This window comes from Arachis hypogaea, chromosome 13 (genome assembly GCF_003086295.3).
Source record: "Arachis hypogaea cultivar Tifrunner chromosome 13, arahy.Tifrunner.gnm2.J5K5, whole genome shotgun sequence".
Lineage (NCBI taxonomy): Eukaryota > Viridiplantae > Streptophyta > Magnoliopsida > Fabales > Fabaceae > Arachis > Arachis hypogaea.
The window spans coordinates 91,652,985-91,674,956 of record NC_092048.1 but is presented as its reverse complement, the minus strand read 5'-3'; the positions used below and the strand labels follow the sequence as shown (position 1 = coordinate 91,674,956).

At 38.9% G+C, this 21,972-nt stretch overlaps 1 protein-coding gene across 1 annotated transcript; it reads right to left on the bottom strand.

Moving 5' to 3' along the window:
* Positions 1–9,241: 9,241 nt before the first annotated feature.
* Positions 9,242–11,272, bottom strand: LOC112735129 (uncharacterized). Its single transcript, XM_025784700.1, has 3 exons — positions 11,036–11,272; positions 10,267–10,726; positions 9,242–9,672 (listed from the first exon to the last, which is right to left on the bottom strand). The coding sequence occupies exons 1-3, from the start codon at positions 11,270–11,272 to the stop codon at positions 9,242–9,244; spliced, it is 1,128 nt and encodes a 375-aa protein (XP_025640485.1).
* Between the last annotated feature and the right edge of the window lie 10,700 nt (positions 11,273–21,972).

Below are 21,972 nucleotides of genomic sequence, written 5' to 3'. Positions count from 1 at the left end.
ATACTCAAGAAAGTGCATAAAACCTATTAAAAACAAAGAAAAATGCTAGTGAAACTAGCCTAAGATGCCCTGGCATCACCCACCATGTGTGTATACAAAATCTCACTGGAGGAAGATTCTAAACCCGTAGTGCAAACACAAAGAAGAATTAATCCAACAAAGAAAGTTGTTTACAAAGAAGTAATCAGGTTGTGGGAAAAAATCCAATCAGTGAGTATCTTTTTCTTTTCTTTTCTATTAAAATATTTCTTTTAATTAATTGAAAAAAAGAAAAAAATCTTTATCTTTTTTGTTCTAATTAAGTATTCTATATTTGTATTATTCTTCTTCTTATTCTTTTGCATTCTTCTTTCACATTTTTTTGGTTCACGTTGTGTTTTAAAGTTTTTCAAGAAAATTTTTAATGCCTATTTTCTATTCTTTAATTTCAACTTAGTAAAACGTTTTCTTAAAAAAGTAATCACATGCATCCTCTTCAAAACAAATTTTAAAGTTTGTTTTTAAATTCTTGTTTTCTGGTCTTGATTTTTCAAAAAAAAAAAAAGGAAATTGCATACCAGGCGTACAAGTTGGATGCTTGACGTCCAAGAATAACAAAGAAACACACGCCTGGCGTAAGAAGCCCGGCAGCCAAGTGGGAAAAGCTCCCAGGTGTCTTCAAAAACACCTCCTTATTTAAGCCACATTAATTAGAGTTTATTTTATTTTGTTCTCTTTCATGCACGTATGCTTTTTTATATGACTTACACTATTTATTGTTAAACTTTGTTAAATTCTAAATTTGGTGTAAGCCTTTAAGTTTGGTGTCGGTAACACTATGAGCCTCTGGATTATGAAAAATAAAGAAGATAGTGATGATGAACAAGTAACTGGTAAGATTAGGGTAAGATACATTCTATATTCTGTTGATTAGCACTTTTCTTTTTCTTGTTTTTCTTTTCTATTTATTTCTTTTTTTTTCATGCATATTCTATTTTTTTAACTTAAACTTTGAATACTTGTTTCTCTAGCAATCACTTTAGATGGGGCATATTGATAAACCACTATTTTATGGAATATTTTGGATTAAATTGAGTGGATTTTGTCAACTATTCTCACACTTATCCATATAAAATGCATGTCTTTGAGATTCCTTTCTAACTTTGTGCTAAGAATGAAAACATGCTTCCTAAGCCTTAAAATTGCTAATTTTTAATCCTCTTTTATTACCATTCGATGTCGTGATATGTGCGTTAAGTGATTTCAGGGTTATAGGGCAGGAACGGCTTAGAGGATGGAAAGGGAGCATGCAAAAGTGGAAGGAGCACAAAGAATTAAAGAGTTGATAAGCTGGTATCAACGCGTATGCATGACTGATGCGTGCGCGTGACCAGGAGCGTCGTCCATTGACGCGTACGCATGACTGATGCGTACGCGTGGCCAATGCAAAGTTCAAACGATGCATAGGCGTGGCTGACGCGTATGCGTGACGAGCCTCTCGTGTTGTAATAAAGTAAAAATGCTGGAGGCGATTTCTGGGCTGCTTTTGGCCCCGTTTCAAGCCCGAAAATGAAGACAAGAGGCTGGGGATGGAGCTGGTATAGAGACTTTTCACTTTTCATTTTAGTTTTAGTTTTAGATGGAAAATTCTAGAGAGAGAGAGAGGCTCTCTCCCCTCTCTAGGTTTTAGGGTTTCTTCTTTTATTTTCAGTTTCATCTAGGTTTAGATTCTACTTCTTATTTTTATTCAAGTTCCTCTTTTAATTTCTTGTTATTACCTTTTTGCTTTCTTAGTTTTATATGTCGTTTCCTTTACCTTGTTGCTTTATTGTTCATGACTCTTTGTTGATTCCAAATTCTTTTTAATGTATTTTGAGGTATTTTATGTTTATTGTCGCTTTCTTTAATTCGTTGTTATTGTTTTCTTACAATTGTTTGTCTTGGATTTTACTATTTCTTGTTAGTTTTCTATGTTTTTATTTTATGCCTTCCAAGTATTTGATAAAATGCTTGGTCAGATTTTAAAATAGATTTTCGTGTTATTGGCTTGGATCGAGTAATTTGGAGACTCTTGAATTGTCAAAGTCTCTTGTTGATTGGTGATTGAAAGTTGCTAGTTGGCTTGAGCTTCACTAAATCTAGTCTTTGATTAGGACTTGTGAACTTAAGTTGATTTTGCTCACTTGAATTTCCTTGAATTATTAGAGGTTAAAAAAGTGAGAGCAAAAGGCAATTACTATCACAATTGACGATGATAATGAGGATAGGAATTCCAATTCTCAACCCTTGCTAGGACTTTTCTTAGTTGTTAGTTTATTTTCTTGTTATTTACATTCCTTGTTCATCATTTCAAAACCCCAAAAATATACCTCATAACCAATAACATAAACACTTCCCTGTAATTTCTTGAGAGATGACCTGAGGTTTAAATACTTCGGTTATTTTTATTAGGGTTTGTACTTGTGACAAACAAATTAAACGTTGATTGACGTTTAATTGTCGGTTTAGATCTATACTTCGACGAGATTATTTTTGTGAAATGCTATACCGACATAAATCCTCCGTCAGATATCTTAATGAAAAATTTGAATAATGAATTCAAATGGAAATGATGGTGCTTAAAAGAGGTGATTACATTTGATGAATTTGAAAATGTTTGAATCTTGTGAAAATAGAAGGAGAATCTTTAAAAACATAAATTTGAAGAAGTATTATGAGAATTCAAATCAATTCCTTGAAGTAGTTCAAAAACAACAGTCTCGAAATAGATCAAAGAAATCAAAAGTTATAAGGCTCTGAGCACCAATGATTAGGGCCCACCTGTGATATTTCTATTTCAGAGAAAGACTTGGACGAGTAAATTCGAGGGATACTTTATCACCCAATAACTTGGGCTAACTGGATTGGGATTATCGATTGAAAGCTCGTTTAAAGAATTGCCTTAAGTCAAAACATTAAGAAGTCCAAAGAGGCTCCAGGAATTTATGTCTGGATTAGTAAAAACCCTAGTTATGTACTTGTGGTGTGATTGTATCAAGTAGAGACTTAGGTAATTAGATCCGATGGGTGCTTTATCATCCGGTAACTTAAGCCAATTAGCTCGGCATTATCGATTGAAAGTCCATTAAGAGCTACCTTGTGACAAAACACTAAAAGTCAAAAGCCTCAAAGATCTTTTTCCAAATTAAAATGACAAGTAACTACCTTTAACTCATATAAGCTCAAAATTATCATAATACAATTCAGATTTCAGTTTTTGAAAATTCCTAAAAATCCTCAGTATGCAAGATTCATAAAGGATAAGAGAAGTTAAATGTAACCATAAGTATTATCATAAATACCACTTTTTATTTTCTGAATCAGTTTAAAACTTTTTCAATTTTTTTATTAAGATAAACAGAGTCTATCTTTCATTTTTGTTTGAGGACAAGAAAAATTTTAAATTTAGTGGTGTGATGACACGTCATCTTAAGCAATTTTCAAGGTTTTTTTTCATTCATTTTCTTAGGTTTTAATCAAATTTGTTATATTTTCTAATGAAATTCTATAAATAATCAAATATTTAGAGTTGGAAAAGTGTTGTTGTGTTTTTAGGAGTTTTTAGTCTCAAAACAAGTAAGAATTGAAAATTTTTTACAAGAAAAACACAAGTACAGCAAAATCGTGCCCTAATAAATCAAAATCGTGCCCTAAGGACACCCAAACCTCCAAATTTCATGCACACCCGATGGCTATGTTTACAAGCTCGGGGTGCATGTCCCCAACCCTGACCTCTTCATACTTAAGTGGTCATAACTTGAACTATAGAGGTCAAAATGAGGCAGTTCCAGTTGCATTAGAAAGCTAACGTCTAGAGCTTCAGAATGATATGCATATGCCTATAGTGGACATTTAGTTTGAGCCACGCACCACCATCATCAATTGGACACAAAAAACAGCGCCCCAGACATTTCCAAATGCACGCCTAGCAGCCCCCTCCTTGCTCCCTGTAACACCCTAATTAGCCTAAGCTTTACCTCGCGTCGTAAAGCAAAGGTTAACCAGAGATTATGACAGTTCTAAGCTCATATGTATAATATATAGAAGAATAATATAATATCTAGAAGCCCGATGAAATATATAGCCCAAATACAGGATTTCAAAAGTGCAAAACATACTAACAAAGCTACTAGCTTGAGGCACAAGAAACAAATAAGATATATCAAAAGATAAGTATATAATATCATAGGAAACTAGCCACAACTCGCGGAGTTTAAGCCGGCTAGCCATATACAAGTATACAGAACCATATAGTGAAAACAACTTATACAAGTTTTTCTCTCATAAACATGCCTCTAGGCAAAACGAAATACAAAAGAGAGATGTATAAACAGATAAACCAAAAAAACTCCAAAATAGTCCAGGATCCTCCGCTTCTGTCACCATCCCAAAGCAACTCAACGAGGTGGGTTGCGACCTGCATCTGAAAAACACAACAAAGATATGGTATGAGAACCGGAGGTTCTCAGTATGGTAACAGTTCCCAGTGATGTAGGATATAAGACCCCGGGACGCCAAAGGCAATCCTAAGCTCTATATCCATCACAATATTCAAGCTTAAAGCATTCTAAAACAAATAAGCATAATATAAACCTTATCATAAATAAACTGGGTGATCTATCTGAAGGGATTTCTATTCTAACCAAACACCGCTGTCCCACAGCCTTCACCAACCTATCCTCCATGCGATCCCATCGTCACCGCCTTCCGAACCTCCTCAATCCCAGTAGAAAGCACAATTAATAACAATGCAAGTAATTCACAAGTAAAAGCATACAAGGCAAGTAGATCAAGTAAGCAAATAGGCATGTTATTCAACTAGGCATACAAGTACAAGTCGGCAAAGCAAGCAAACAGATAGGAAATGCATATGATGAATGCCTGCCCTACTGGCTGTGACATCACATTGTCGGTTCAACTGCCAACTCGACACATCTCCATGGAGACGTCGCCCTTCTGATTTCTCATATGGAAAACCCGAGATATAGTGCCCGGATCACTGTCCAGGTACCGGCGCCTGCACGCTTATAGGTCCGAAGGGATGCGAGCGGGATACTCTTGCCACATACCTCACATTTCAACGCAAGCGGGATGAACCACCGCCCCTACGCCGCCGCCACTACCTCGACAGGCGGGATCCAACCGCCATCCCTGTCGGGCGCATAGCGTCTCATATTCTCAGTAAAAACAATATTTCAGTGGTTTTCAGAAAAAAAACATTTTCAGTATACAAAGATCCATCGTCTCAATCCGAGTCCTCGACTCATCTCAACCACTGTCCATTCATAACTCAGTTTCCAATGTCAAAAGTTCATCATTCCTTATCTCATATATCAATCATCCTCCATCCAACGTCAAATCATTCTCAACCGCCAGAAACCTAAGCCTCCGTTTTCTAATTTATCATAAAACCATGCTCTAGAACCCTTAAGTTATATCCCATGTTCTAATACTCAAAATTAAGCCCCAAAACTCTTAAAATGGTGTTTTAGAAGATTACAATCTTGTTGGGAAGGTAGAATAGTTGAAAAACAAGAAAAATTTAAGAAACAGGTAAGAAACAGGACGTGTGCGGCCGCACAAGGGTGTGCACGTGCGCACGCCTAGGAAGTTTTAAGATGTGTGCGTACGCACAGGTGACAAAATTTCTACGGTCTATTCCCTCACACAACCTGAGCTAGCGCCCCAAACAGACTGACCTTCCCGACTTGTGCGTCCGCACAGACCTGTGCGTCCGTACAGGTTGAAGTTTTTCCTTGGATATGTGCGTGCACAAGCTGTGCTGGTGCTGTGAACAGAACGCACTTCCCTACCTGTGCATGCGCACAGGTGTGTGCGTCCGCACAGATCAAAATATTTGCAGGTTGTGCGTCCGTACGAGGGTGTGCTCCCGCACATATCAGTAATCATGAAATTATGTAACTTTGCAGAATTTCAGATTTATAACACCAACTTTGAAGGATCATAACTTTCTCTACAAAATTCTAATTTTCACAAATTTTATACCGATTCAAAGAGTTTTCAAAGGTCTTTCATTCTAAACAAATTTCAAGCAATTTTGAAAATTAAGGCTAAAGTTATGATCGTACAAATTTTATCAAAAATCCAATTTTACCAAACTTCACAATTTATATAATTTCTTACCATACACATTCCAAACCCCCTTCTCTCAACAGTATTTACCTTTTGTATCATATCACATCAATTATACCACAATTTCTTTCACCTTTCATTATTCTCAACTTCATTTATCACATATATATAAAATATCCACCAATCATCATCATCTCATTACCAATTCTCATCACCAACTCAACCAAGATTCATATTCATAATCAATAATACTTATGCATCTAATCCATCATAATTTCAACTTCATCATGTAATCACAACAACACATCAATACATTATACCTCATCAACACAAACAATCATCAACAACATACAATTTCCAAACCTATCCTATAGGTCACTAGCCTAAGTGTCCATGAATATTATATACTACATAAAGGAAACCAAAACCATACCTTGGCCAATTTCCCTTTATGCACCAAAACTCAAATTGATCACCAAATAGCTTTTAACCAATTTCCAAGCTTTCACTTCCACACCAATAAGCACAAATAAGTTCCAAGAGCTCCCAAAGCCACAATAATCAAACTATATACATATAAATCACCTCAAATCAACCTAGGGTTCCAATTACACATAAATTCACAAGGGTTTAGTGGCTCTTATCTCCTCCCACAGATTTACTAGTAAGAATCCAAGGCTAAGCAAGGATTAGAGCAAACCTAAATACCAAGAATCACAAAAACTCATTTAATCAAAAACCATATATACTCAAAATTTTAAGGAGAGAAACTGAGAAGGATTCGTGCTTTCCTTACCAGTTTCTTATATGAAATTTGTAGAGCTCTTCACAAGAAACACATAGTGATGAGCGGATAATTTATACGCTTTTTGGCATTATTTTTAGTATGTTTTTAGTATATTTTAATTAGTTTTTATTATATTTTTATTAGTTTTTAAATAAAAATCACTCTTCTGGACTTTACTATGAGTTTGTGTATTTTTCTGTAATTTCAGGTATTTTCTGGCTGAAATTCAGGGACCCGAGCAAAAATCTGATTCAGAGGCTGAAAAAGGACTGCAGATGCTGTTGGATTCTGACCTCCCTGCACTCAAAGTGGATTTTCTGGAGCTACAGAAGCCCATTTGGCACGCTCTCAATTACGTTGGAAAGTAGACATATTGGGCTTTCCAGCAATATATAATAGTCCATACTTTACCCGAGATTTGATGGCCCATACAGGCGTTCCAAGTCAGCTCAAGAATTCTGGCGTTTAACTCTAAAACTGGCACAAAAGCTGGAGTTAAATGCCCAAACTGGCACAAAAGCTGGCGTTTAACTCCAAGAAAAGTCTCTACACATGGAAGCTTCAATGCTCAGCCCAAGCACACACCAGTGGGCCCGGAAGAAGATTTCTGCATTAATTACTGATTTCTGTAAACCCTAGGCTACTAGTTCTCTATAAATAGGACCTTTTACTATTGTATTGACACACATCTTGGGACGTTTAGTCCTTAGACCTTTGAGGCTGGCCATTCGGCCATGCTTACATTATTTGTTCTTATGTATTTTCAACGGTGGAGTTTCTACACACCATAGATTAAGGTGTGGAGCTCTGCTGTTCTTCATGAATTAATACAAGTACTATTGTTTTTCTATTCAACTCAAGTCTATTTCTTCTCCAAGATATTCATTCGTTCTTCAACTTGATGAATGTGATGATCCGTGACACTCATCATCATTCTCACCTATGAACGCGTGACTGACAACCACTCCCGTTCTACATGCAAACAAGCTTGAATGCATATCTCTTGGGTTTCTGATCTAAGATTGGAACCTTCGTGGTATAGGCTAGAATTATTGGCGGCCATTCCTGAGATCCGAAACGTCTAAACCTTGTCTATGGTATTCTGAGTAGGATCTGGGAAGGGATGACTGTGACGAGCTTCAAACTCGCGATTGTGGGGCGTGTGACAGACGTAAAAGGATCAATGGATCCTATTCCGACATGATCGAGAACCGACAGCTGATTAGCCGATGTTGTGACAGAGCATCAGGATCATTTTCACTGAGAGGACGGGATGTAGCCATTGACAACGGTGATGCCCAACATAAAGCTTGCCATGGAAAGGAGTATGAATGATTGGAAGAAGGCAATAGGAAAGTAGAGGTTCAAGGGGAACAAAGCATCTTCATACGCTTATCTGAAATCCACCAACGAAGTACATAAGTATCTCTATCTTTATTTTATGTTTTATTCATCTTTTAATTATCAATCCTCCATCACCATTTGAATCTGCCTGACTGAGATTTACAAGATGACCATAGCTTGCTTCAAGCCGACAATCTCCATGGGATCGACCCTTACTCACGTAAGGTATTACTTGGACGACCCAGTGCACTTGCTGGTTAGTTGTGCGGAATTGTGATAAAGTGTGATTCATGTTTGAGAGCTCCAAGTCTTTGGCGCCATTGTTGATGATCACAATTTCGTGCACCACATAGCCGCAAACAGTGTGGCGATCGGAGCTCTCTAGCTCAAGATATGAGCTTTGGAAGAAGATGATGAATAGTAACCAAAAGGGTTTCTTCTTCCTCTCTTCAATTCAGCATGAGTGTGGGTGTGTTTAGTGTTGTGGCTGACTTGGTTCATTTAATGAGCCTTTTATATGTTGGGCTTGGGCCCAACTTGGGCCCGGTCCAATCCGTTAGCATTTTTAGCCCGTTTGGCCCAACTTCGGGCCAAACCTTTAAAATTAACGCTCGGTTTTTCATTTCTAATATTTTCTAAGGTTTTCGCTGGTTTTCACTTTTCCTCATGCGGTACCAGGCAGACTTGAACCGGTTCAACTGGTTCAACTGCCGGTTCGCAGTTTTTCACGGTTTTTCGCAGAAGACACATTTTCTGACTCAGAAAAACCTACTGAGTCCGAAAATCACCTTAAAATCCTCAAATTCTCACTCTAACTTTTTGGAAGCTAAATTTGGGCAATATTAATTACTTAATTAACCGGTCGATTAGTTGTGGTTCTTACATTCTCCCCATCAAATATAAAATTTTGCCCTCAAAATTTGAATTACTTGAGAAAAGCTCGAGATAATCCTTTCGCATCTCAGACTCCAATTCCCAAGTGTGCTCTTCTACTCCTGCTCACTCCCAAGTAACTTTTTTCACACTAGTGTCATCGATCCTCAATGGCGTTACTTGGAAAGTCAAGTTCTCTTCTAACTCGACCGATTCAAGCTCCAACACATGAGCCGCATCCGATGTGTACTTACGGAGCTGTGACACGTGGAATACGTCATGCAAGTTAGAAAAATGAGGTGGCAAAGTGACTTGATATGCCACCGGCCCGAATCTCTTTAGAATCTCAAACGGTCCTATGTATCTTGGGTTCAACTTCTTGGTCTTGATTGCTCTTCCAACCCCAGTTGTCGGTGTAACCTTAAGGAATACGTGTACTCCCACTTCAAACTCTAACGGTTTCCTTCTCTGATCCGCATAACTCTTTTGTCGACTCTGAGCAGTCAAAATCCTTTCTCGTATTCTCTTAATCTTTTCAGTAGTCTCTGCTACCACATCTGGACCCAATACACTTGCTTCACTAGATTCATACCAACAAAGTGGAGACTAGCACTTCCGTCCATACAAAGCCTCATACGGAGCCATCCCAATGCTCGCATGAAAGCTATTATTGTATGCAAACTCCACCAATGACATGTAACGATCCCAACTCCCGGGTTGATCCAACACACCTGCTCTTAGCATATCTTCCAACATCTGAATAGTCCTTTCCGATTGTCCGTCAGTTTGCGGATGATATGCGGTACAAAGGCATAGCTTCGTACCGAAAGCTCTTTGGAAAGCTCCCTAAAACCTTGAAGTGAATTGGGGATCACGGTCCGATACTATGCTCGACGGCACACCATGCAACCTTACTATCTCCTTGATGTACAATCTTACTAACTCTTCCATAGAACAGTTCCCTCGAATAGGCAGAAAATGAGCGGATTTGGTTAAGCGATCCACGATCAGCCAAATCACATTAAATCCCGACCTAGTCCTCAGTAAACCGGTCACAAAATCCATAGCAATTCCTTCCCACTTCCACTGAGGAATCTCAAGTGGTTGTAGCATTCCTGACGGTTTCTGATGCTCTATCTTCACTTTCTAACAAGTTAAACACTTGGATACTACTGTTGCTACATCACCCTTCATCCCTGGCCACCAGAACATCTTCTTTAAGTCATAATACATCTTTGTGCTTCCGAGATGAATGGAAAATCCACTGTTGTGAGCTTCCGACAACAAATCTTGTCTCAAACTCCCCACATCCGGTATGCAAATCCTTCCCTTGTACCTCCATAACCCTTCATCATTCTTAGTGAATTCTTCGCACCTCTTATCACCAACAGGTTGAAACAATTGCTGAAGCTTTTGCTCATCTTGCTGAGCCCTTTGTATTTCTGATTTAAACGTGCTTGAGATTTGTAGCTGGTTCAAACAAGCTCTTCCGGCAACTTCACCAACATCCAGCTTAAGATCTACAAACTTATCCACTAGCTCTTCTTCTTTGATCCTCATCCAAGCTATCGTTAGAGATTTCTGACTCAGAGCGTCTGCTACTACGTTTGCCTTTCCAGGGTGATAACTCAACTCAAAATCATAATCTTTAAGCAATTCCATCCACCTTCTCTGGCGCATATTTAGCTCTTTCTGATCAAAGATGTACTTGATACTCTTATGATCAGAAAAGACACTAAACCTTACTCCGTACAAGTGGTGCCTCCAAATCTTCAATGTAAACACATTCACCGCTAATTCCAAGTCATGAGTGGGGTAATTCACCTCATGCGGTCTCAGCTGACGCGATGCGTAAGCCACCACATTCCGATATTGCATCAACACGCAACCCAAACCTTTCAGTGATGCATTACAATATACTTCAAATGGTTCATGCGGTTCCGGTAACATTAGAACAGGTGCTGAAGTTAATCTCTGCTTTAAAGTCTGAAAACTCTCTTCACACTCCGACGTCCACACAAATGGCACTTCTTTCCTCGTTAATTTCGTCATCGGTAATGCAATCCGGGAAAATTCTTCAATGAATCTTTGGTAATATCCTGCTAAGCCAAAGAAGCTCCTAACTTTCTTCACTGTCGTTGGTCTTTCCCAGTCCATCACCGTTTCTACCTTAGAAGGGTCTACGGCTATTCCTCATTTGCTCACCACATGACCTAAGAACTTCACTTCCTCCTTCCAAAACTCACACTTCGACAACTTAGCGTACAACTTCCGCTCCTTCAAGATTTGCATCATAATCTTCAAGTGTTCCTCATGCTCTCTTGCCATTATAGAGTAAACTAAGATGTCATCTATGAAAACCACCACGAATTTGTCCAAAAAGGGACGAAAAACTCTGTTCATGTAATCCATAAAAATAGCAGGTGCATTCGTTAACCCAAAAGACATTACCGCAAACTCGTAGTGTCTATAGCGTGTCCTAAACACCGTCTTAGGGATATCATCTTCCTTCACCCTGATTTGGTGGTAACCGGATCTTAAATCTATTTTGGAAAATACTCCAGCTCCTTGTAATTGATCCATCAAGTCATCTATCCTTGGCAGCGGGTACTTGTTCTTCACAGTCACCTTGTTCAACTGTCGGTAATCCACGCACAAGCGCATTCCTCCATCTTTCTTCTTCACCAATAAAACTGGCGCTCCCTACGGTGACACACTCGGTCGAATGAACCTCTTATTCAGAAGCTTTTCCAACTGAGTCTTTAACTCTGCCAGCTCTATCGGAGCCATTCTATATGGTGCAACCGACACTGGTCTGGCTCCCGGCACCAATTCGATCGTAAAATCAATTTTCCTTTGAGGTGGGAACTCAGGAATATCTTTCGGGAACACCTCTGGAAAATATTTAACCACCGGTATCTAATCTAAATTCTGGGCATCACCCAACACATTAGCAGCCAACAGAATATAACCCTGACACTCCTCCCCACTACAGTGCACCATTACAGAGTTCAGGTAATATCTCGTAGCTACCACAGCTCCATTCTCTCCTTCTGGTATAAACCGAATTGTCCATTCAAAGCAATCCAACAAAACTCAATTTTTCGACAACCAATCAAACCCCAAAATCACTTCAAGTCCCACCATTGGTAAACAGATCAAATCGTGCACAAAATCTCTACCCTCAAGCTTGAAACCTACTTGTCTACAACCTGACCTAGTCATAACTGTTTGATGCAGAGTATGTACATGCAGATCAAAAGGAAATTCTGACACTTTCAAACCTAATTCCTCAACTTTATCAAATGAAATAAACGAATGCGAAGCTCCAGTATCATATAATGCAACTAGGGACTTATCACCAATTAGACATATACCTCTCATCAACGGATCCGCCTTAGAAGTATCCTTGGCATTCACAGCAAAGACTCGACCTTGATGTTGACTCTGGCTCGCATTTTGATTCCTCCCACGAGTGCAATCCCTCGCAAGATGACCAGGCAAGCCACAGTTGAAGCACCCACCTATACGAATCTTGTAAGAGTCATATGGATGAAAACGTCCACAGCGATTACAAGCTAAATTCGGAGAACTCTTACTCTGATTTCCTCTTCCCCTAGCTAACGAAACTGATTCTGATTGTTCTTTCTGAAGCCCCCTTGGCCTTGAGGCGTATATCCTCCTCTCTTGAAGCTTTGTCCTCTCAGATGAAAATACTTGCCACGCCCACGACTAGAACTCCCTCCATGAGTGTCCTTGGATGCCGCCACAGTCTTGGCATATTCTTCCACTACTCTAGCCTTATTCACCAAGTCAGAGAAGACACGGATCTCCATAGGAGCCACATCAGTCATAATGTTGTCCTTCAAACCCCTCTGGTACTTAACGCATCTCCAACTCTCGTAAGACTCCGGGTCACCTTGACACACCCGAGAAAACCTACAAAGCTCTTCGAACTTGTTAGTGTACTCTGCCACAGACATGGAACCTTGCTTCAGCTGTATTAGCTCTATCTCCTTTGCTTCTCTTGCAGACTCAGGGAAATACTTCTTATAGAAAGCCGTTTGGAACACCTCCCATGGAATGTCGGCGTTCTGAAGCTGTAGCAAACGACACTCAGCTTGCCACCAGGGCTGGGCCTCTCCCGCTAGCTGATAAGCGGCAAACTCTACATATTGATTAAGAGGAACATGCTGTGCCTGTAAAGCACGCTCCAAAGCCTGGAACCAGTGGTCCGCTTCAACAGGATTTGTGGATCCTCAAAAAGTTGGCGGATGAACCTTGAGGAATGTCGCCAAGGTCATCGGAACTCCTCCCGTGTTATCGCTGTTATCCTTAGCATTATCATTGGCATTCCCTTCGCCATTCCCATTGCCATTTCCGTTCCAGGCCGGTTGGCCCAATCTCTGCACCGCTTGCAGAGTTGCAACAACATTAGCTTCCATGGTATTAGCGAGATTTGCCATTACCGCCATGAATTTGGCATGATCGTCAGCTGGTTGCTCATTCTCACTCTCTCGCGTACGTGTTCGACCTCGCCCGCGAGTGGCCATTAGGGTTCCTGTCTACACCAAACAATCGATATCATGGTGATCAGTCTCAATAACAAATGCCTAGTGCTTCAATTATCCCAAACAGGCACTCACAAACAAGCATGCTATGCAATATCAAACAGATAACATAATAGCATCAAAGAAAAGACATACAGAGTATGCAATGAAGCATAATCGGTCCATCCCTCAGGCACACGAGGACGAACCGCTCTGATACCACTAAATGTAACACCCTAATTAGCCTAAGCTTTACCTCGCGTCGTAAAGCAAAGGTTAACCAGAGATTACGGCAGTTCTAAGCTCATACGTATAATATATAGAAGAATAATATAATATCTAGAAGCCCGATGAAATATATAGCTCAAATACAGGATTTTAAAAGTGCAAAACGTACTAACAAAGCTACTAGCTTGAGGCACAAGAAACAAATAAGATATATCAAAAGATAAGTATATAATATCATAGGAAACTAGCCACGACTCGCAGAGTTTAAGCCGGCTAGCCATATACAAGTATACAGAACCATATAGTGAAAACAGCTTATACAAGTTTTTCTCTCATAAACATGCCTCTAGGCAAAACAAAATACAAAAGGGAGATGTATAAACAGATAAACCAAAAAGACTCTAAAATAGTCCAGGATCCTCCACTTCTGTCACCATCCCAAAGCAACTCACTGAGGTGGGTTGCGACCTGCATCTGAAAAACACAACAAAGATATGGTATGAGAATCGGAGGTTCTCAGTATGGTAACAGTGCCCAGTGATGTAGGATATAAGACCCCGGGATGCCAAAGGCAATCCTAAGCTCCATGTCCATCACAAGATTCAAGCTTAAATCATTCTAAAACAAATAAGCATAATATAAACCTTATTATAAATAAACCGGGTGATCTATCTTAAGGGATTTCTATTCTAACCAAACACCACTGTCCCACAGCCTTCACCAACCTATCCTCCATGCGATCCCATCGCCACTGCCTTTCGAACCTCCTCAATCCCAGTAGAAAGCACAATTAATAACAATGCAAGTAATTCACAAGTAAAAGCATACAAGGCAAGTAGATCAAGTAAGCAAATAGACATGTTATTCAACTAGGCATACAAGTACAAGTCGGGAAAGCAAATAAACAGATAGGAAATGCATATGATGAATGACTGCCCTACTGGCTGTGATATCACATTGTCGGTTCAACTACCAATCCGACACATCTCCATGGAGACGTCGCCCTTCGGATTTCTCATATCGGATCCCCCGAGATATAGTGCCCAGATCACTGTCCAGGTACCGGCGCCTGCACGCCTATAGGACTGAAGGGATGTGATAAACCCCGATTTCGTGATTTATCTTGTGCTTATTTTGGGGGATTTTATCACCTTTTCTCACATTTATTCAATGAAATAGCATGGTTTTGTAATTCTCCCTTAAATTATGCTTAAATGTAAAAACATGCTTTTTAGGCCTTAAATTGGTGATTTTAATCCACCCTAATTCCATTCGATACCTTGATGTGTTTGTTAAGTAATTTCAGGTTCATTAGGCAAGTATTGGATGGAAGAAATGAGGAGAAAAGCATGCAAAGAGGAGAATGCATGAAGAAACAAAGATTTGGAATGCACTAATGGACGCACAAGCGTACAAGGCGCGCACGCGCAAAAGTGGTTTCTCACAAGGACACACACGCGTACATACCGCTTCCGCAGATTGGGAATTTGCCAGCGACGCGCACGCGCACAGGGCGCGCGCGCGCCGATACTCTTACTTGGCCCACTTAATGGCAAAACGCTGGGGGCGATTTCTGAGCCGCCCAAGCCCAAATCCAACTTGTTTCTGAGTGTATTTCATGCAGAATTGAAGTCCAAGCAAGGGGGGAGCAATTAGTTTAGTCAACATGAGCCTTTAGTTAGTTTTCTAGAGAGAGAAGCTCCCTCTTCTCTCTAGAATTAGGTTAGGTTAATTTTTATCTTAGATTTAGATTTAATTCATGCTTTGATTTACTTTTTCTTTACAATTTCTTGTCCCTCTACTCTTCCTCTCTCTAATTTTGTATTTCATTCTAGTAATTGCTTACTTTGTTGTTGATGCACTTTTGTTCTTCCATTTTTCTTTAATGCAATTTATGATTCATGTTCCTTTATTGTTGATTTGGATTTGTTGTTGTTTAATTCATTGCAATTGAGTAGTGTAGATTTACATTCCTTGCAATTTTACTATGCTTTCCTTTTATGCCTTCCAAGTGTTTGATAAAATGCTTGGAAGGATGTTAGAGTAGATTTTGAGCATTCTTAGCTTGGAAAGAGTGATTGGGCAATCTTGAGTCATGAAAACCCAACTTATGTTGGCGATCTAGAGTTGTTAGCTAGTATTGTTTCCATTGACGCTAATCTTTTGCTATTTTAATTAGTAAGTCGATTAGGACTTTTGGATTGAGATTAGCTAGTCTTATTAGACTTTCTCCCTATTTGTTGGAGTTGACGTAATGAGATAAATTCTTGTTATTATTGTGGTATGATTGATTAGTCTTGTTTGACATTCTCCCTATTTGTTGGAGTTAACTAAATAAGATGAATTAATCATTGCATGACTAGGATAGAAAGCCTATATTCTCAATCTTTGCCATGAATGTCTCTCTTTATTATTTGCTTTTGCTTATTTACTTGTCCTCTTTAATTACTTGCTTAATTTACTTTTCTTGTCGTTTAATTTCTTGCCCTCTTATCAACCCAAAACCCCCCTTACCCCACTTCATAGCCAATAATTAAACACTTCATTGCAACTCTTCGTGAGACGACCCGGAGTCCAAATACTCCGGTTAATTTTTATTTGGGGTTTGTTATTTATGACAACTCAAATTTTTGATTGGGAGGATTGTTTGTTGGTGTAGAACTATACTTGCAACGAGAATTCATTTGAGGAAATTCTAAACCACACAAAAGTTCTCTCATCAAAATGGCACCGTTGCCGGGGAGTTGCAATGGTGTTACATTATTGGTTATTGTATATATTGTGAATAGCTTTATTTTTGGTTTGTTTGTTGATTTTTGCTAGTTGTAGGACATAGTTTTCTTTATTTCTTGTTAGCTTTTGTTTTTATTTTCTCTTTCACTATGAATTCTCACTTTGGCTATGAGTGTGATTACAACTATGTTGTAGGAAATGGGAACTTCAATAAAGATGTGCATCAAGGATGGGATAACCAAAGGTGGGAGGAGCCATATGCATATGATCAATCCTCTTGGCAACAACCTCCACCAATGCACTATGAAGAAGAGCCATTCTATGACGCATACCAATCCAATGGTTATGGTGAATCTCCTTGTGACTTTCAAGAACCACCACCATACACCTATGAGCCATATCCCCAACATAACCATCAACCATACTCACAAGCCACCTTTCACCAACCATCTTCATATGACCCTAATCCATACCCACCACACCAACAATCATATGAGCCATATGAGCCACACATAGAGCCACCACCATTCCAACATCAACATTTTCAAGATGAACCACCTCCAATGTATGAAAATTTCCAACCACAAGATGAATACCACTTTCCACCACAACCTCCCATGGAAGAATACTCATGTCCTTCAATCCAAGAGTCATATGATCCTACTCATGATATCCAAGAAGAACAAGAGTCAAGGGATCGTTTCAAGGAGACATTGGATCAATTTCAAGCAACCATGGAGTGTTTTGTACAACAAATGGAAAGAATGGGAAATATTGAACTACCACAACCCTACCAAGAAGAACCACCTTCCAACTACAATACCCTTTCCTCAAACAATGAACCCTCTCTTCCACCATCACCTCCCGATGAAGCCCTCATGCTAGAATTGAGAGATCTTGAATCTCATCTTTTAAGGCAACACGAGGAGGATGAAAAGAAATTTGAGGAGTTAAGAGCAAAAATGACTATCATGGTAGAAGCCATTAGCAACATAGTCTCATCCCGCCTAAGCCTATGCGATCAAGGCACTTCCATTGTGGAATGTGGAGAAGCAACCAAGGAGCTTAGTGAGGGAGTGAACTTGAAGCTCCAAGGTGAAGAAGAGGAGTTAAAGCAAGACATGCAACAAGAGGAGGAGGTAGGGATTATTGAACAAGAGGAAGAAGTGGTTGAAGACTTAGGAGATTCGGAACCTCCTTGGGAACATAGAGTTGAAGAAAACCCCTCCAAGATGATTGAAATTGATGCTAGGGAGGAAAGTGCACACCTTCCAAGGCATATTCCATATGAAGTCTTGGATGGGATAGACCAAGCATTGAGTTCCCTTGGTGATGGAGATCAAGCACCAAGTCTTAGTGGTGAAGAATCCTTTGAACATGAAGAACTTTCCCCCATTGGATTTGATAGCAATGTAGAGGTAAATCTCTCTCGTCCTCCCATTTGTGATTTGAGTAAGGAAAAAGGTTTAGATAAAATTGTTGAACAAAGGATTGAAATTAAGAGATCTTGTGAAGAGGTGGAAGTCCTTAGAAAAAGGAGGATGGGAATTGAATACGCCTTGTCAAGATCCTTGGAAACACCTTTACCTAGGTTGCCATCTACACCTTCATTTGAGTGGGTGAAACTCATTTCTATTATCTTTACTATCCCACTCGAATATGGCTTGCTTGAAACGGATGGTCAACTTAGGATGCTTTGTGGGATGAAGCGTAAAAGAAAGACGTTTCGTGGTTGGTGTTGTAAGTCTAGGCTCATTATGGTTGAAGCTTCAAAGAGCAAGGGTTGGACTAGTACTCAACTAGAGGGGTCTAAGAGGATTGTCGGCCACTTTATTGAGAATTCACCTTACTCACCACCCGGTTGGACTAATAATGATGATCAACTTGAAGACGGGTGTGAAAATAAAGTGTGGGATCCCGGATCACAAGACGAGGATCAACTTTGGGAGCCCGTGGGTTGTGAAGAACTCCATCAAAGCTTGGGGTTATTAACTTTGAATGATGAAGCACAATGGAAATCCAAGCATTGGTGGATGTTCAAGGATGGATTCAAACACAAGCCACCTTGATGAAGAGCTCCCCATAAATCCAACTTAAGGACAATAAACAAAAGTGCTAGGTGGGAGACACCCCACCATGGTAAACTCTTTCCCTTTTCCTCTTTGTAAATATTGGAAATTTAGATTTAATTTCATGTTTTGAATTGATTTGTTAAGTTTGTTTGGGAGTCTAGTAGGTTAAATAAGGTTCTAGGATGTTGTGGTAGCTGTTTGGAGGTTTGGAATGCTTGGTTTGGTGCAAAAACATAGAAAAATTTTGAAAAATAGAGCACAATCCACGCGCACGCGCACTTTACGCGTACACGTACCCAAGTGTTTTCGGCTATCCACGCGCACGCACCATGTATGCGTACGCGTGGATTGATTTTTTTTTCACCCTCCATACATTTTCCCGAGAGTTGTGCTTGGAGTGTGCCAACTTTGTGCCCAAAGGCACGCGCACGCGTACCTTGCGCGGATGCGCCACTCTCGAAATAACCCACCGACGCGCATGCGTGCTGTACGCGCCCGCGTCGCTTCCATTTCATCTATCCACACTTACGCGCACATGACGCGCACGCGTGGATTGTCCTGTTCCACTCATCTTCTTTTCTTCTCTTCTTTCCATTTCTTTCCTTCTTCTCTCTTCTCTTCTTTTCCTTCCACCCTTCAAGCATCATCCAACACTACCAAGCATCATATAACACCATTTCTTTTAGTTAGTTAGTTAGTTTAATTTTTGTTTTCTATTATAAGTGTTGGATTACTAATCTTGCTTACTATTTACTGCTGCTTATTACTGATAGGGTGTTAGTTTAACATCATTATGTTATTGCCATTGTTGGATTTCTTTGTTGAGGTTATATTTGGTTACTTGGTTCGGAAATTTTCATGTTTAATGCTTTTGAATACCAAGTACATGTGACATTGCCTTTAAACTTCTTAACTCTTTTGAATTTCATGTTTTGGCCACCATACATCCATCATCCATTGTTAGGCAATTGTATATTATCATTGCATTTTTTTTAGGTGATGCTTGTTTATGGTCTACCCTTGTTCACATCACTTATTTCATGCATTGATTGTAGAATTGTGAAATTGGATCGAAAGCTTACCTAGTGACATATTTTTGAGCTTTGTAAAGCTTTGTGGACCATGCTTGCTATGTGATTGATTTTCACTTCTATCTTCTTTTTCCTAAGCTCCATAGCATCCATGTGTTTCACCTCTATGTCACTTAGGTGTTACAACAACCTCAATATGTGTCATTGATTGTTGTGTGAGTTTCATATACCATTTTGTTCACTAAATTTACTTACACATCAATCAATGTCCATGCATTATCCAATTTCACAATTGCTTGATTTTTGCTTGAATGCTTTTATGCTTCTTCACTACTTGTTGGGTTGTTTTAGCCTACAAGTCTTTTAAAGTATCTCAAGCACACTAGAATGAGTGAAGTGCATGTTTTATTTTGTATAATTGTGACATGATTTTTAAATACTAGAGTGTGAATTCTAAACCGCATGCAAGTTAGAACCCATACAACTATTTTTCATTATTGTCACACCAATTCACTCACTCAATTCTAGTGATTTACCTCATTCCAACAATCCATGCTTCCTTGCTTGTGCATTTACTTGTCTTATTATCTCCTGTTTTCTATATTCAGGATGAGTCATCAAAAGAAAAAAATGAAAGCGGAAGGAAGAACACGCAGCAACCGGTTGACCTACCAGGTGAAGGTGGCAACTCGGAGAGTCGTCGTACCCCCTTGCTCATCTTTGAGTACACCGAGGACGGTGCAAACTTTTAAGTGTGGGGAGGTCGTCCGACCACTCGGCGTTTTCGGTAACAAGTTTCTAATCCCAACACTTTTGCATTTCATTTTAGGATTTTTAGTTGCATTTTTTTATTTTGCATTTGTATATATTAAGCTTAGTCAAAATCATGATATTTTTCAAGCATTTTATCTATAGGGCACCCCACCCCAATTGATTGAGAAAAATTTTTTTTAGAACTTGCTTGAATTATATATTTTGTGGAACATGATTTTTGAGCTAAGAACACAAGCATGTGAGATTTGAGCCTAATTGTGTGGTTACATCATATATGACCACTTATTTTCATTCTTGTGTGCATTATTCTCTTCCTATGATTGTAATCTTTGATTTGTTTAATTCTATATGTCCATTATTTTGTGTATACATGCATTTACATGATTGAGGCCATTGTTCAAATAGCTCACTTACCCAAATAGCCTACCTTTTATCTTCCATTGTTAGCCAATTTCGAGCCTATGCTTAATCCACTTATTCTTAATTGTAGCACATTACAAGCCTAAGTGAAAAATAATAAATGTCCTTAATTTGGATCTTTGATTAGCTTAGACTAGTGAGAGTGTTTATCATTTGATTTTGGGAGAGTTGGGAACATCGGGTAGAGATAAAAGTGTGTTTGTGTTTTTATTGAAAAATTTTTGGGAATTGGGTACATACTCATGTATTAATCATGTGTAAACCATATGCATTGATGTTCTTGTATACATTTTAGTTTGAAAAGAAAAAAAATGAGAAAAACAAAAAGAAAAAAAAATATATATATATAAAAAGAAAAAAAAGAGAAAATATATAGAAAAGAAAGAAAAAAGAAAAGCAATAAAAAGGGGACAAAAATGCCCCAAAGTTCAAAATTCAATAAAAATCAATGCATATGTATGGTGATCAAAAAGAGAATGCATGAGTGTGTGTGAAAAGTGAAGAATGGGTAGTTAGGTTTGTTTAGAATTGTATAGGTCGTCAAAGGTTAGGTGGGAAGTTTAAGTTAATCAAAGATTCAAATTTCAAGCTCACTTGACCATATGCATCCTACCTTGACCCTAGCCCCATTACAACCTATGGGAAAGCCCTCATGATATTTGTATGCATGCATGAAATAATTGTTGATTGTTAGATGAAAAATAAATCTTGGAAAGCATGATTAGGGGAGAATTGAGTGAATCAACCCCATACACATGAGTGACTAGAGCGGATACACATCCGGTGAGGGTTCGATTGCTCAATTACATGTTTCCACTCATGATCATCTCTTTTCTTGCAAGTTTGTAAAATCTTTTTAATAATTTAATTCAATTGTGGGTTGAGTAATTGCTATTGCCTTAGCCCTTGTGTTTGTATATGTATTATTGGAAATTGATTTATTTTGACTAAGTGGGTGCATTCATGTAGTTAGATTGCATATAGATAGATTGCATGTAGTTAGTTTGCATTGAATAAATGTTGATGTCCCTTTGCTTCTTTCTTGATTT